Genomic DNA, 15,168 nt, shown 5'->3' with positions numbered 1-15,168 from the left:
GCGAACTGGTCTAAGTGATCAGTGTGACCAGTATCTGGGGAGACTGAGCACACTGAGCACCATGGAAGTAGACGAGTATATAGTCACTCGTCCTGGAGAGCTCTGGGAGTTCTCCAGTTAGCAATCACAACTACAGTTCGCTACAAGCTCACAAGCCTACTGTTGAGACAAGTCTATTGTTGTGCACCCTTTGGCTGCACCGAACCTAAGCATCCTCGAGAGATTACCTTCAACGAAGCTGAACCCTAACAGGATAGGATCCTGGACAGGTTCGTCACAACAGTATGCAAGAATGGTTTTCTTTTCCGGCCGGGGTTGACACTGGACGTGCTATTTGTAGATGTTGGCGACTGCAACATTGGTGGGAGTTGGTTCCGAACCTTGGCAGGGCTGAAAGAGCTGATAGAGCTGAGAGCTGTGATAATTTGTGACCAAGGTACCTACTTTGCGGGACGCCAAGACGTTAGTATTAAACGGACGATTCTGAGAAGCGGGTACTGGCGGGTTCATGATGGTGGGGCGCATGTGGGGTTGGATTGTGAGATCCCATGCCACCATATCCATAGCAGCAACAGCCATCGCCAAGCACCCAAAGTACCTTGAGTGAGTACCTCCAACAAAGCCCAAACAACAACACCTCGCTCGGATCACATGGCCGATTAACCCGCCCAACGGTGGAGCGGTGGATCAACGGACCAGCAAACCGACATGGCTGACACGGGGGAAGCAGAACTGGCCAACGTCAACGCCATCATCGCTGCGGGCCCCGCCTCAGAAACGACACCGCCCCGACAACAACCCCCGCCACCACAACGAGCTCCGGAGTTGGACTCCCGTGACACCCCCGAACCCGTCTTTCCTCCTCTACACAACAATGCCGGTACCGATGCAGATTCCATTGTATCCGGTGTCTCGGCCACCCCCCGCGTCGGTAACGCTACGGGTGCCGGCGTAGGTGACGACAATGACGAAGACGAACCCGCTGTTGCCCGACCTTTCCTGCGTACCTCGAGCCCCGACCCAGCCTCGCGCCCAGGCTTGTCCGAGACCGTCGAAGATGAAGACGACGAAGGGCGTGTTGGGGCCACCGGCGATGACGCAAGCCCACGACCAAGGCCGAATCACAAGATGCACAGGTTCAGTTTGTACGAAACGGCCAGCCGCTTCTATATCGTCGGCGGCGACGTGACCGAGAAACGATACCGCATACTCAAAGTCGACCGAACTAACGACGGCGACGACGCCCCGGAGCTGAGCATCACCGACGACAAGACCGTCTATACCCAGAAGGACATGAACCAGCTCCTCGATACCATAGACGACGGCAACAAGGGGACGGGTGGGCTAAAGCTGCGGTGCACCACCTGGGGCATCCTGGGTTTTATCAAGTTCACAGGCCCTTATTACATGCTTCTGATCACAAAGAAGAGCACCGTCGCCATGATCGGGGGCCACTACGTCTACCAGATCGACGACACCGACCTCATCCCCCTGACGTCGCCCAACTACAAGGCCGACCAGCGCAACACCGAAGAGTCGCGCTTTTTAGGCATCCTCAACCACCTCGACCTGGCCCGGTCCTTCTATTACAGCTACTCCTACGATATCACTCGCAGCCTGCAGCACAACATATCGAGGGAGAGAGCCGCCATGACCAACGGCCGCCCTTGCTCTGCTGACGATGACTTCAACCCCATGTTCGTTTGGAACGACCACCTGCTTCAGCCGGCCGCCAAGGTTCTCAACGCGCCCTTCGACTGGTGCCGCCCGATTATCCATGGTTACATTGACCAGTCCGCCGTGTCCGTTTACGGGAGGACCGCCCACATAGCAATTATCGCCCGCCGCAGCCGCTACTTCGCCGGCGCTAGGTTTTTGAAGAGGGGCGCCAATGACTTGGGATACGTGGCCAACGACGTCGAGACGGAGCAGATTGTGTCCGAGGCCATGACCACCTCGTTTCATGCGCCGGGCCCCAAGTTCTTTGCCAACCCTACATACACCTCATATGTACAACACCGCGGTTCCATCCCCCTCTATTGGACGCAGGATAACACGGGCGTCACCCCCAAACCGCCGATAGAGCTGAACCTGGTAGATCCCTTTTACACGGCAGCAGCACTGCATTTTGACAACCTCTTTGAGCGGTACGGCGCGCCCATCTACGTTCTGAACCTGATCAAGGCTCGCGAGCGGACGCCGCGCGAGAGCAAGCTCCTGGAAGAATACACGCGCGCCATTGCTTACCTCAACCAGTTCCTACCAGCTGACAAGAAAATCATCCATCGGGCCTGGGACATGTCGCGCGCTGCCAAGAGCCGCGACCAGGACGTGATCGGTACGCTTGAGAGCATTGCTGAGGAGGTTGTGAGCACCACGGGCTTTTTCCAAAACGGCGATGGCCACGTCTCCCCGATCCGCGCCCAGAACGGTGTGGCCCGTACAAACTGTATCGATTGCCTGGACCGCACAAACGCCGCCCAATTTGTCATTGGGAAGCGGGCGCTGGGCCATCAACTCCACGCACTGGGTATTCTGGGGGACACCACGGTAGAATACGACACCGACGCCGTCAACCTGTTCACACATATGTACCACGATCATGGGGATACCATTGCTGTACAGTACGGCGGGTCGCAGCTGGTCAACACCATGGAGACCTACCGCAAGATCAACCAGTGGACTAGCCACTCGCGCGACATGATCGAGAGCTTCAAGCGATACTACCACAACTCTTTCCTGGACGGCCAGCGCCAAGAAGCGTACAATCTGTTTCTGGGCAACTACATCTTCACCCAGGGGCAGCCCATGCTATGGGATCTGGCTACGGACTACTACCTTCATCATGAGGATCCCCGGACATGGCTGGAAAAGCGGAAGCGTGACTACATTCGCTGGTACACCCCGGAGTTTCTAAAGGAACGTACACTTGCCCCGTACCCTCCCTTTCCACCCGCCGCGGACAGCAAGCCGATCTCTGCCTATGATGACTACTGGCTGGAATATTACCGCCCGTCCACCCTCTCCTCCTTCCCCAAGATGTTCCCCTACAAAATGAATTCGACCATCAAATACATCCCATTCAAGTCCACCCAGGACGGCCGGTACGACCTCAGTCCATTCCGCGTGCGCAACGATGCCGACGGCGACGCCCACGATAAGAAGAAGGTGAAGAAGGAAGTAACCATCGTCGCCCCCAACGACCTAGCTCGCATGGCCGACGACACCGAGACATCATCCGTGAGCGAGAAACCCGCAAGCCCAACCCTGAGCGCTGCCAGCGCCGCCGCGAACGGCCGCGTGTCGCTTCACCGCTGGCTACACGAAAAAAATACACCCAGCGAGACCCAGTCCCACCACCATCACCACCATCACCAACGCCGCCAAAGCACGAACTCCCACAGCCGCAACACTAGCATCGAGGAAACCCATAGTTACAACAACAATAACAACAATCATCACCACCAGCACCACCAGCACCACCAGCACCAGTCCACTCACGCCCGCACCCCGTCTAGAGACCAGGACCAGGAGAAAAAGAAACCGCACCAGACCGCGCTCGAGAAGTCCCGCGCCGCCCAACAGACCTTCACTCAAGTGGTGCGCGACTCGCTCGACCCGGCCGTCAGCGCCGCCGAGGCCGACGACTACGCGCGGTACGTCGCCCACCCGCAGAACCTCCCCCTGGTCGTCTCGTCCTCCACGGGGGCGGGGGCCGGGGTCGATGGGAATCATAGTAGTGGCGGTGGTGGTAACGGCACCAACGGCAGCAGCAACAGCAACCACAACAATAATAGTAACAATATATTCTTGCTGCCTGTGGACGAGATCGAGCCCGAGTATCTCGCCTTCATCAACGGCAAGTGGAGGGAGGAGGGGCTCGGACGGGAGGTGGATTTCGGGAGGGTTGGTCGGGGAAAGGACGGAAGGAGTCGCGGCAGTGAGAATGGGGACCGGGAATATGAGGGCCGGGGAGAGGAGGATGGGGGTGGGGAGGAGGAGGAGGAAGATGACAGAGCGCTGTATGCCGAGACGGTGCGGGTCGCAGAGAACCCGCTGACTGTCACGGAGGAGGACGCGCTCAAGAAGAGGTACAAGGCCTATCGGAAGTGGCTGCGCGGGAAGAGCTTGTTTAAGCAGCAGCCGGTGGACTAGGAGTCGCCGGCGGCTTTGTCGGGTGGTCTTGTTGGTGGAGGTGGTGGTGACGGTGATGATAGCCGGGGCGGGTTGGGGAGGCGGGGCTCGTGGGGCGCCGAGTCGGGTGGGACGGCTGGGGAGGATGATACTCCGGGTGGATTTGATGCTGCGAAGGAACGGTCGGGCGAGGAGGCGGTTAGTTGGAAGGGAAGAGCGCTGCCAGGCGGGGGTCCTTTTCCACCAGCGGCGCAACGTGTGACGAGAGGTCGATTGCCGATGCGGTCTCCCCCCCGACCGTCTTGAGCACCGCTGCTAGCGCCTTGGAGGAGGTGAGCAGTTCCTGCTGGAGGCGGGTGTGGGTTTTGACCGTCGTGGCATGGCTGTGCTCGGCAAGATGCAGCCAGCTGAGGACGAGGGCGTTGATGATCTCGTCTTGCCATGGCGAGTGGGGGATCCGCGGCCAGCAGTTTGTGAGCACCGCTTGGAGGGTCTTGATAGCCGCAAGAAGCGTCGCTGGAGCGACGGGGGCGAAAGGGTCGGTCATGATGGTCGAGAGCATCGGGACGAGATCCTGCAGCACTTGGTGAGCTTGCTTCCTGCGGCTTTTAGGCCCGGGGATGTAGGGGAACTCTCACCTTGAGATGCTTCACTGCATGCACACCCATCTCGTCCAGGATGGCCACCGTTTGTTGACAGAGCACCTCCACAATCCGCACGTGGTCTTTCGCGTGGAAATACCCGCCCAGCACGCCCTCGCGGAGCATCCTGTCGAGGAACCTATTCTTTGGCGCACCGGCAATACCGTCCTTCCCCACGGCGGGCTGCTTCTTCGCCAGGCCGAGCAGCGCACTGTATGCCGGGACGAGGAGCTCCACCGACTCCTCTTCGGGCGTCAGGCTAGGGAGGTAGCTCAGCATCGGGAAGATGGCGTCTTCGAACACCTGGGCCAGGCCCGTGTTGTGCAGGGTCTTGTCAGGGAACTTGGCGAGGAAGTCGGCTAGGATAAGCAGGCCGCGCCGACGCACCGGCGTGGCGGTGTCGTCGGCCAGGGTGAGTAGGACGGGGATGAAGAGCGGCCAGTGTTGGGCGATGAGTTGGGTCTAGGGTGTGGGGATGGAGGCACGGAGTTAGTTTATTTGTTTTTGGTTTGGTTGGGTCTGGTCTGTTATGTATAGGAGATACCCCTTTTGCTTTGCCGAGTTTGTCAGAGATTTGGAATATGAATTTCGTGCACTTACGTTTGCTTCCCGCACTGCCCATGCTACCGCGGGGATACTTCTCATGTCGGTGTACTTCCACGGCTTGGTCACGGCAGACTCGTCGGGCATGCTCTCGCCCTTGCTGGTTGCATTGTCTCTGTACTCTGCCTTGCGGCCGGACGCCGTGATGGAGGATGGCTTGGACTGGGAGAAGAGCGGGCGCAGGTAGGCTTGTAAGACGGTTTCGGTGAGGAACTCGTCCTTAGTGGAACTGCCGGGGATGCTGAATTGCTGCTCGAGGAGTCGGTTCGCAATCGCTTCCGTTTCGTGACTTCCACCGCTCTGCTCCTCGTTTGTGTAGGCAAGCAGGGTGTGCAGGACCTCATTTTCCAGCCTCACTGTGGTTGTGGTTTGCTTCAAGAGGGCTTCGAGGGCGGCGATGCCCAGCCCAGAGTTCGCCTGGCACTGCTCGATGAGAACTCGACTGTTCTGGAGTAGGTCCTGGCTTGAAACTGCAGAGCAATGAGTCTCGTGGTGGAGTGATGTGAGGGTTGAGCATACATACCCTCAGACTGGTCTTGGGTGACCACGGGGGCTATGAGTTTGGCGATATTGAGGGCGAGTTCTTTTATTGCATCATAGTCTATGGAGGGCTCGGGGGTGATATGGTCCCCGCAGCGTAGACAAGCAAGAACCGATAGGAGTTGGGTTCGCACAGTCCTCAGATCCTAGAACTTGTTAGCAGCTGAGAGCTGAGAGATTGGTATACGTGTAGCTCCTTTGCTCTCACCCTTGATTTCGCCGATGAGGTTAGGTTGAGGGGTTCTCTTGTTGCATCCGCAAGTTCCTTGAGAGTGAATGACTGTGGTACATCTGTGATGGGCTGTTATTAGCAAATAGTCCTCTGCATAATCAAGTACTTTATAATACTTCTTTTAAAACATACCCTGGGCCAATTTATCGCGTGCTTCGGCCGTTTCTAGCTCTTCCAAACTTTGAACTTGCGCTCCTTTCGCCGTGATCTGCTCGAACCACGACATTTTGACCGTAGGGAGGACGGTTCAGTAAACCTTGTCTGGTTGGCCTTAAAAGACGACTTTTAAATGGTAGAACCTGCACCCAGATTGAGATGTGTCGTGTGAAAGTCTACCTAGGTAGGTACCTAGTTCGTTTTTGGAGGCGAGGTGGTGTTGAGATTATTAAGGCTGCCAATGGATTGGTTTGGGTGCTGGAGCATCCGCTGTTTCCACCTTGGGATGGGGGCTGGAAGACGCTGAAGTCCCGCTGTAATTATAGCAGTCATGACACTATTTTTCCAGTTCTTGTCCCAAACTCGATGAACAACGCAACAGCGAGGACAACATCCCAAGACGACAAACGCAAACAGCATACCATGTAAATATGTACCTCGAGCCTAGAGCCAGGCCCCCTACAACCTGATACCCCCCCCCCCCCCCCCCCCATAACCCCGGGGAACATTGCAATACAAGTCACGAGTTTTGTGGATGGAACTTCATATCTTAATGCCTCGCAGCGAATGCCTCGGCCTAGAGCCGGAGATGCCCGAGTTTGTGGTATGTTCATTCAGATCTAAAACAGGCCCCTACATCAGGGAATACCCAACTCCTCTCTCCTTTTCCTCACCTCCTCGATACCCCCCGCGGGGTCTTCTACCCCCGGGTTCCGCAACTGCCAGGCCAGCGCAACGTCCAGTGCCGGACCCGTCCACTTCCCGGGATTTATCCCCAACGCCTTGGCTAACATCTTCCCATCCACGAGACGCTTGGTGGTAGGAGCATTCATGACGTCCAGTTCCACAAGGTGGTCGAGGAACCGCTGCCATTCAGCCAGCACATCATCCCAAGCATAGCCCTCCCCTTCATCTGCGACTTTGACACGCTCAGCCACATCAACCAATATAGCGTAGAGGACCTGTAGCCGCCAATTACCACCGCGGGCATCCCAGTCTCTGATAGCCATGCCGAACCGGTCCCTCTGGTCTAGACCGTCCCGTTTCTCCCGAACTATATCCCTGAGCGCCAAGATGGCCCGGCGGTGGCGGTGTGCGGCCGTGACGACGTCGGATAGTTTGTTGGGCGCCTTGAAGCCCTCTCTGGCCGCTTGCGTCGGGAGCGGTAGTGCAGGCTTCCCCGACTTTAGGGGCGGGTCGTCCGGCAGTGGCTCCCAGGGGGTGAGGGTCGCCAGTGACCAGGCGTAGTACCGCGCTTCCTCGCTCGTGACGAGCAGATCGTAGATGGAGCCGGGCGTCTTGTTTTTCTCGAGGTGCTCCAAGCACTCGTAGGCGGTTTTCCAAGTCGTCGTATCCGGCTTGGGCATACCCACCCGCTCAGGGTCTGTGAACACGGCGTGGTAGAGCCCAAGCCTGTCGATGAGCCGGAGTGACTCGACGGGCTTCTTGCCTACGAAACAAAAAAGAAGTCAGCATCATTACCACAGCGCCCCCTTAGCCCAGAAAAAACAGCCGCCTGTGCTGTCGTGGAGGAAAAAACCCACCCTTCATCATCTTCTCCAGCTCAACGCCGATCCGCTCCCTCGAGATCTTAACCTTCAAGTTCCCCAACACCCTCTCATCGCCCATGACCTGCTCCGCGGCCGGGTCAATCCTGAATCCCAACCGACTCGCAAACCTCACCAGCCTCAACACCCGCAACGGATCATCCAAAAACGTCTGCAACGGCTCCAGCGGCGTGCGAATCAACCCCGCCTCCAAGTCGGCCAACCCACCCACAAAGTCCTCCACCATACCCGTACCCAAATTATAAAACAGCGCATTCACACTCGCGTCCCTCCTCAGCGCATCCTCCTCGGCCGTCCCAAACTCCACCACCGGATTCCGACTCAACTCGGTATACGTCTCCCTCCGCAAATTCACAAAATCCACATCCAACCCACAGAGCTTAATCGTGCTCGTGGCCAGATGCTTGGACTTGTCCGGGTTGCGCGGCACCGTGTGCAGGCGGCCGACGTCGTCGGGCTGCAGCGCGTGGCGCTCGCGGTGCGCCGGCTCGTCGCAGTAGTCGCGCAGCCGGTCCACGAACTCCTCGCCGGTCATGGCGCTGAGCGCCGTGTCGATGTCGTGCGAGGGGATGCCCAGCAGCTTGTCCCGCACCCAGCCGCCGGCCCAGCGCAGCACGAGGGGCTCCGCGTGGTCGGAGGGTGGGGTGGTGGTGGTGGTCATGGTTTGCGCGGCGGCGAGGAGGAGGGTTTTGAGCTGCTCCTCGCGTTCGGTGAGCGTGATGGTGGGGTGGGGGTTGGTTGGGGTGGCCATGGCTCTAGGGCTTGCGGTTGTGACTGTGGATGTGGTTGTATTTGTGTCTGCGGGTTGAGCTGTAGTGGTGTTCCTCTTGCTGGTGGTCGAGAAGGGGGCACTTGGTGGGGTAGTTCTCCCAGAGGCTTGGGCTGCCAAATGCAAGTGATCGAGCTTGCGTTTCATGTGAGGAAAGATATTTGATTTGGCAAATATCCTAGGTCTGGTGAGACGTGTGAGCATTTGCGTATTGATGGTCGCCGTCTTATACCCTCATTTTCTGATCTCTTTGTGTGACTCGTTGCCCGATGACTCGACGTGCGCAGCAAACACGGCTTCCTGCCGAGTCAAACCCTAGCAAATATGAAGGGCGTATAAACTGTGACAACGATGCTCGAAGTCGATTATGAAGAGTTGAGCGAGTTAGGATGAAAAAGAGTGTGAAATTGAGATGGTTGTTCAAGAAATCTGATCATCGATGATCGGTACAAGCAAGAAAGCTGCGATACAGTATATACAATCCAATCGACACTGTACATACACACTGTAGATGCCCTCATGGAAGGCTAAACATACAACGACCGGAGAAGGAATCTGCACATCCACACAATATGTGTTCCGACACCTTCTAAATTCTACTATATTATGCTTGACGACACAACTAGCCGCCACAACCAACACCAACAGATGCGCGCTCGAGCCGATCACCTGGTATCTCTCTCCGTCCTCTAAACCAAAACCCCCTACCCCCTCTCCCACTCTCAAGCAACCTGTTCTGTCGCCGTGGTCTCGGTATCCGCTGCGATTGCTACCGGTGGCGGCAGGCCAGCAGAAGGGGGCGGCGCCTCCGCCACGGACTCCTCCTCCTCCAAGGCGAGATCCGCCCTCAGGTTCGGCAAGAACCGGTCGATCCGCTTCCATGTCTCGTTCCACAGCTCCTCTTTCGACGAGTCCTTACTCGGCGGCACGAGGTATCCGTTGCTCGACATGATGAGAAGCACGTTCTTGAGGTTCTCGGGTACAGCCTCCTCCTAAAACAGGCAGCACACGTTAGCCACACAACCCACAACCCTTTACATCCAGGGAAGTAAACATACCAAGCTATCCCCCTGCCCACTGTTCATCAAACGATCCATAATCTCGATGATCTTGACCCAGAGATCCAGCATGCCGTCCCACTCGGACAGCACGACCAGGTACTGCAAAAACACCTTGGACAGCAGCGAGGCGGCCTGGACGCGCGTCTCGCTCATGCCGTCGCGGTCCGACGAGAAGACCTCGGGCTTGAGCAGCCGCAGGATCAGCGGGAAGAGCACCTCGCCGAAGATGGCCGTCCACTCCGAGTGCTCCTCCTGCGACGACGTCAGGTCCGGCGAGAGTAGCGACCGCTGCAGCGAGCTGAAGGCTAGGTGCCGGATCTCGCGGCACGGGTTGGTGCACTGCGTCGTGAGCGCTTGGAAGACGGGGAGCCAATAGGCGGACCAGGCTGCGGTGGTGTTAGTAAACTTGCGGCTGCGTGGGTGTCAGGAGAGGGATAAGATATGGGGGGGAGCGCACCTTCGCTGCTTTCTAGGTGTGACTGTTTCATGAGATGCGGGATGCGCTCCGTCATGCGGTAGATGCTGTTGAGGGCCTTGACACCACGCTCGACCACGGAATTCTCACTGCTTCGTGTTAGCAATCAACTCTTCTTTGAACATGACCCTAGATCGAAAACCCACCTCGGCTTGTCATGCTTGACAGGTCGCCCGCCTTTTCGCCCCTGCTTTCGATCGTTCTCCTGTTCCGCTACGGCCCCAACACTGGCCATCGAGGCAAACTCGTTCAGCAGCGCGAGCGCAGCCTCGTAGTTATCCGCCATGATGGCCGACGGCGTTTCCGAGACGCCGTTATGGAGTATTTCAAACACGGCGGGCGCCGCGTCGCCGTCCGTGGCCAGCGTCTGCAGGATAACCCAGAAATCGGGCGACGTCATGATCTCGTTTCGCAGCGGGCAGGGCTTCTCGGTGCAGATCCTGAGGCCGCGCAGCACGAGGCCGGACGCCTTGGTTAATGTGTCGTTGGGGAAGCTTGAGACAGTGTGGAGAAGGATGGGAACCCGGACGTGGTCATAGTCCTGGTCATGGTCAGCTGATCCTTTTGACACCAGGCTCAACGGTTGACTCACGTAGCTCGCTTGGAGGAGGTTGAAGAGGAAAAAGGTAGCCCGCTCAATCAGGATCGGATGGTACCGCGGTACATCCCGGAGGATAGCCTGGATAGCTTCCACAACGCGCTTCCCGAGCAATTCGACGGTGCTGTCGTCACGTAGCGCTAAGACGGTGCAGAATTCGAGAATGTACACCAACGCAGGGTCGTACAGCGCGCTGCTTTGCCTCGGCTTCTGCCCGTTCACCTGGGACGGAGGGATGTTTTCTGCCTTGACTGTGATCACGGTTGACCCGTTGTCTTCGGGGATTTGGTCGAGTAGGGTGTCCACTAAAGCCTCAAGGCTATGGCTGGGGAGGTGTCTGTATTGTGTTAGCTCGGCTTTCAGATATAGCACATGCAGCGGGTTGAAACTTACGCAACATTGGCAAAGACATCACCCATGTGGCACTGATTAACGCAGTCCACGGTACACAACGTGCTCTCGAGCTCCTCGTCCGACGGCTCAGGAGGATCATCAGCCGCATAACTCGAGATATACGAGGTGAATGCCGAGAAGAAGCCGGCCTCGCTCTGCTTCGCGCCCCGGTCAATCACCTGCGAAGGCGGTTGTAACGGGATTGCTGGCAGAGCAAGTTTGTCGGCCTCGGTCGAGAAGAATGAGGGTATCAACGAGTTCACGAACAAGTTGAGCCATATACGGATGATCTGGTCCACATTAGCACAGCAACGACATTCCTCACAAAAATCACCAACTTACATGCTTCCAGCTCTTCCGAATGACATGCTCTGACCCGGTAACAACACGGAACAACACCAGCGTCGCTAGCTGCGGCCGCACGTCCCTGCCAAACCGGACCGCTAGCTCACTGACCATGACGCTGTTCTCCCCCACCTGCACCTCGGTGTTGAGCGACGTGTTGGCGAGTGCCTCGCTGCCCAGCGTTGAGATGTAGCTCAGTCGGTAGATGATCTCGTCGAGTGCCTCCGAGTTGCCGTACTTTGTTGCGATGCGCGCGCACTCGTCGAACCCGGTGATGACGCGCGCGTAGACGGTGTCGTCGGTGGCCGACATGAAGACGAAGAAGAGGCACGAGACGATGGGGTTCCATGTTGTCGCGAACATGTCGGCGTCGTAGATGTTGGTGTCGCAGAGTACCAGCGGGCCCGCCTCCTCCGTCTTTAGAAGAAGCTCCTTCCAGGCGTAATCGAATGCGTGCTTGTTGTCGTGCTCATCGGGGAGGATGATCTCGTTGGTCCTAATGGTGTCGAAGATCTCCTGCAAGTATTCAGGGGCGAAATCTTCGCCATCGTTCTGCCCGCGAAGGTTGCGCGAGAAGTCCTCGAACGTCATGCGCGACCTGTTCTTCAGCGTAGGAGTATGCTGATCTGTGTTGAGAAGGATAATGGCGTATGTGAGAATGAAGACGGCGTCTTTGTTCGCCACTCCCTTGGGGACTGAGCTGGTACAATACTTCTCTGTGAAGGAGTTGACGATGCGCTCGATCAACGCCGACTCACCAGGGAGACGGAACGTTTCTAGCATGAGGCGGAGCGCTTCATCTACCCGCTTGCCTGTAAAATCAAACTGGTTCATAAACGCGTCCAAGACCGCTTCGTTCCCCTTTTTCGACAGGAACTCGCCAAGCATTTTCTTGTTCACCCTGGAAGTGCTCTGCAAGAAGGTTGCGACACACAGCGGGTCGGAGGCGTCCTCGATCACGCCCTTTTCCTGTAAATAGGCCAGCCCACCCTTGGGACTTTCATTAAACTTGGCCGTCCCCTTGATGATGAGCTTCTTCCTGCGCCGCCTCTCTCTTAACTTTACCGGGTCAGGATATCCATCCACCTCGGGAGTTTGGTCTAGCCTTTCGGCGATGAACTGAATGAAGCGCAATAATGCGTCCAGACACAGCGGGGGTACGCTTGTTGTGCTCCAGGTGGCAGAGTCAGGTAGAGCGCTCCGAGACAATAACCCAATCAGGTCCTCGCAGAGATCTGCGCGGTTTTCGTCGCAGTCGTAGTTGACAAACAGCTCAGCCATGAAGGTTGGCATTCGCGCAAGCACGCCAATATTCTCCACCATGGCTTGCCTAGCGTCTGGTTTCCGAGCGCCGCCCTCGAGGCCCAGTTTCTGTCGGTCTTTTACGGCCACAGGGGTAGAGCGACCGCTGCCGGCTTGCGACGGCGGCGGCTTCACCAACTTGGGCGACTGTGGGATGCCCGAGTAGAGGCTTGGGTCAATGCCTGGTTCCCGAGGGATCTCCACTGCCGGATGCAGACAGGCCACAAGATACGACAAGTACAACTCTTGTTGGAGCTTGAGCACCCCTCTACAGGTAGAAAGCAGCGTGCCAGCCACAATCAGTGCCTCCTGAAGAACGGCCATATTATCGGACCGCACGAGCTGGAAGAGATAGCAGCATAGCTGATCTTCGGCGATCGATGCCAGGGCAGGGTGTCGGGCAATTGACGGCCCTGCTACTTCGAGTGCCACATGGATGATTCGCAGAGCCATGACCCTCATCTGGTCGGGGTGCTTTCGGTCGTGGGGGTCGAGAAATGTCACAAGGACGCGGAAGAGTTCCCGAATCGACGGTAGAGAATAGGGACGGAGGTCGACAGAGGAAGCGCTCTCGGCGGCCGAGCTCGTGCTTGGCCGACCGACCTCTGCACTGGGGCCCCTGGATGTCTCCGAAGGGGCGCTCCCCTTTTCCGAGCTTGACGATGGCCTCGGCTCGGCAGATGGCTCGTTCGCCTCGCCAGCTTTACCAACTTCAACGGCCTCAACAGTCTCACCAGAGGTGGGCCCCACGGCTTCCACGGGCGATGCCGTCCCCACGGCCTCCGTCGTTTCTGGGGCTGTTGCCGGCACATCGGTCCCGTTAGCGGCCGGGTCCATGCTGACGGTGTCCATATCCCCACTCGTCTGTCGGTCCAAAGCTTCGCTCTCATCACCAGCCTCCTCTTCCAGATGTTTCAAGTCCTCAAAAATGATCTGAACCATGCGCACCATCGAAGCCTCAGCGGTCCGGCGCAGCACCTCTGAGAACCTCGGCCGTGAGCAAATGGTCAGGCCACGCCCCATCATATCGCACACGCTCTCGTCGCTGAGAATATCCCCGCCCGGCCCCGACAACATGTCCTCCATCAGGTGTAGAATCATAAGCAGCACCACCTCCTCCTGCGCCGAGTCGCTAATGTCGAATTGGCAGTGGGTGATGGCCGCCGAGAGGGACTGCATAGCCAGCGCAAAGCGGGGGGAGGCGGGCGCAACGAAGCCATAGGCGAGAAACTTTTGTATCGCTCGCAGAGCGAGAACCGTAACGGGGGCAGCCGTGCCCTTGGCTTGAATAATCTGGAGGAATGGGTAGAGGAGCACGAGGGAGTCGAACTTGTGAAGGTCTGGTAATTTTGAGTTAGCATGTCTGTCTCCCTCTACTTGCATTCCCACCCACGGCAAATACATGCCTTTAACCCCCGCCAACTCCTGCCGCAGCCTCCCGAACCCCGAGATCAAGGGGTTGTCCTGCATGCTCTTGCCCTTCTTCCCGCGCAACCCCCATCTATTCGTCGCCGCAAGATCGCCAGCCCTATCCGCCGCGGCATCAGGGGCCGTCTTGCGGGTACGGCGTGCGCCGGCGGTGGGCGGGACGAGCTGGATGAGGTTGGGGCTGCCGCCGAGGATGGCCGAGACGGACGAGTGCGGAGAGCGAGCATATTTCTGGATGGCCGAGGTGATGGATATGCATTCGGATATAACGAGTGACACGGGATCGACGGCTATCGAGACGGGGCGGCTGCGATACTGCATGCGCGTGGAGAGCAGAGGGTTCCGTCGAGGGGTAGACGTCCCAAGCGTTGCTGCCATGGCCGGGTCCATTATGGGCGCGCTGAGCTGGGCATCTCGACTCATTCTGGAGGCGCAACGGCGTTCCTAGTACCGGCAGTGTCCCAAGGGGCAACACTTCCGGTTTGTGGTGCTAGACGGCGGTAATAGAGGTTGAGGCTGAGGACGGCAAGGGTGTATCGGAGGTACTTCGTAGCTGGTGACAGATTGACCTTGTTTGTGGTGGTGCCACGGGTCGAAGATGGATTGAACCCTAGAAAATGGCCCGCAGAGCTGGAAACAAAAGTAAAGCCAAACAACTGTTGAGTCAACGGTATTTCCTTGACAACAGCTGTGCCTTTGCAACTCTGTAAACTGTCCAACCGAAAGAACTCCACTCTCCGTAAGTAGTAGCGTGTTGGGTCTCGAAGTCGTTAATTGTAAATGCCATCCTTGGATGGAGCTCCATCGTTATTCGTACCCATGTCGCGATCCTCTGGACACTTTGCTGGGGCGCGAGCCAATCAGGTCCTGTTAAATCGGCTAAACGCGGGCCCGTGAAACAGAAGGAAGACAAACGACCGCTA

The 15,168-nt window shown here is 57.5% G+C and overlaps 4 protein-coding genes across 4 annotated transcripts; 1 reads left to right on the top strand and 3 right to left on the bottom strand.

Moving 5' to 3' along the window:
• Window positions 1-511: 511 nt before the first annotated feature.
• Window positions 512-4,155, top strand: F5144DRAFT_592799 (SacI homology domain-containing protein; the record flags this gene model as incomplete). The annotated part of the gene is made up of 2 exons (XM_066790394.1): window positions 512-530; window positions 731-4,155. The coding sequence occupies 2 exons, from the start codon at window positions 512-514 to the stop codon at window positions 4,153-4,155; spliced, it is 3,444 nt and encodes a 1,147-aa protein (XP_066643073.1).
• Window positions 4,156-4,742: 587 nt separating this feature from the next.
• On the bottom strand, window positions 4,743-6,376 carry F5144DRAFT_489530 (uncharacterized protein; the record flags this gene model as incomplete). The annotated part of the gene is made up of 5 exons (XM_066785736.1): window positions 4,743-5,237; window positions 5,376-5,848; window positions 5,902-6,064; window positions 6,127-6,209; window positions 6,283-6,376. 5 exons carry the CDS (start codon window positions 6,374-6,376, stop codon window positions 4,743-4,745), a joined length of 1,308 nt encoding a protein of 435 aa, XP_066643072.1.
• A 568-nt stretch (window positions 6,377-6,944) lies between these two features.
• F5144DRAFT_489341 (uncharacterized protein) lies at window positions 6,945-8,625 on the bottom strand (the record flags this gene model as incomplete). The annotated part of the gene is made up of 2 exons (XM_066785723.1): window positions 6,945-7,756; window positions 7,851-8,625. The coding sequence occupies 2 exons, from the start codon at window positions 8,623-8,625 to the stop codon at window positions 6,945-6,947; spliced, it is 1,587 nt and encodes a 528-aa protein (XP_066643071.1).
• A 675-nt stretch (window positions 8,626-9,300) lies between these two features.
• Window positions 9,301-14,788, bottom strand: F5144DRAFT_236061 (uncharacterized protein). The gene is made up of 8 exons (XM_066783302.1): window positions 14,224-14,788; window positions 11,513-14,157; window positions 11,171-11,460; window positions 10,772-11,114; window positions 10,326-10,720; window positions 10,162-10,268; window positions 9,702-10,090; window positions 9,301-9,635 (listed from the first exon to the last, which is right to left on the bottom strand). The coding sequence occupies exons 1-8, from the start codon at window positions 14,666-14,668 to the stop codon at window positions 9,366-9,368; spliced, it is 4,884 nt and encodes a 1,627-aa protein (XP_066643070.1). The 5' UTR covers window positions 14,669-14,788; the 3' UTR covers window positions 9,301-9,365.
• Between the last annotated feature and the right edge of the window lie 380 nt (window positions 14,789-15,168).

The sequence above is a fragment of the Chaetomium tenue genome, assembly GCF_020726465.1.
Source record: "Chaetomium tenue strain MPI-SDFR-AT-0079 chromosome Unknown F5144scaffold_4, whole genome shotgun sequence".
Taxonomy (NCBI): domain Eukaryota; kingdom Fungi; phylum Ascomycota; class Sordariomycetes; order Sordariales; family Chaetomiaceae; genus Chaetomium; species Chaetomium tenue.
Note: the sequence above shows the minus strand (reverse complement) of the source record. Positions and strands in the feature narration are given on the sequence as shown.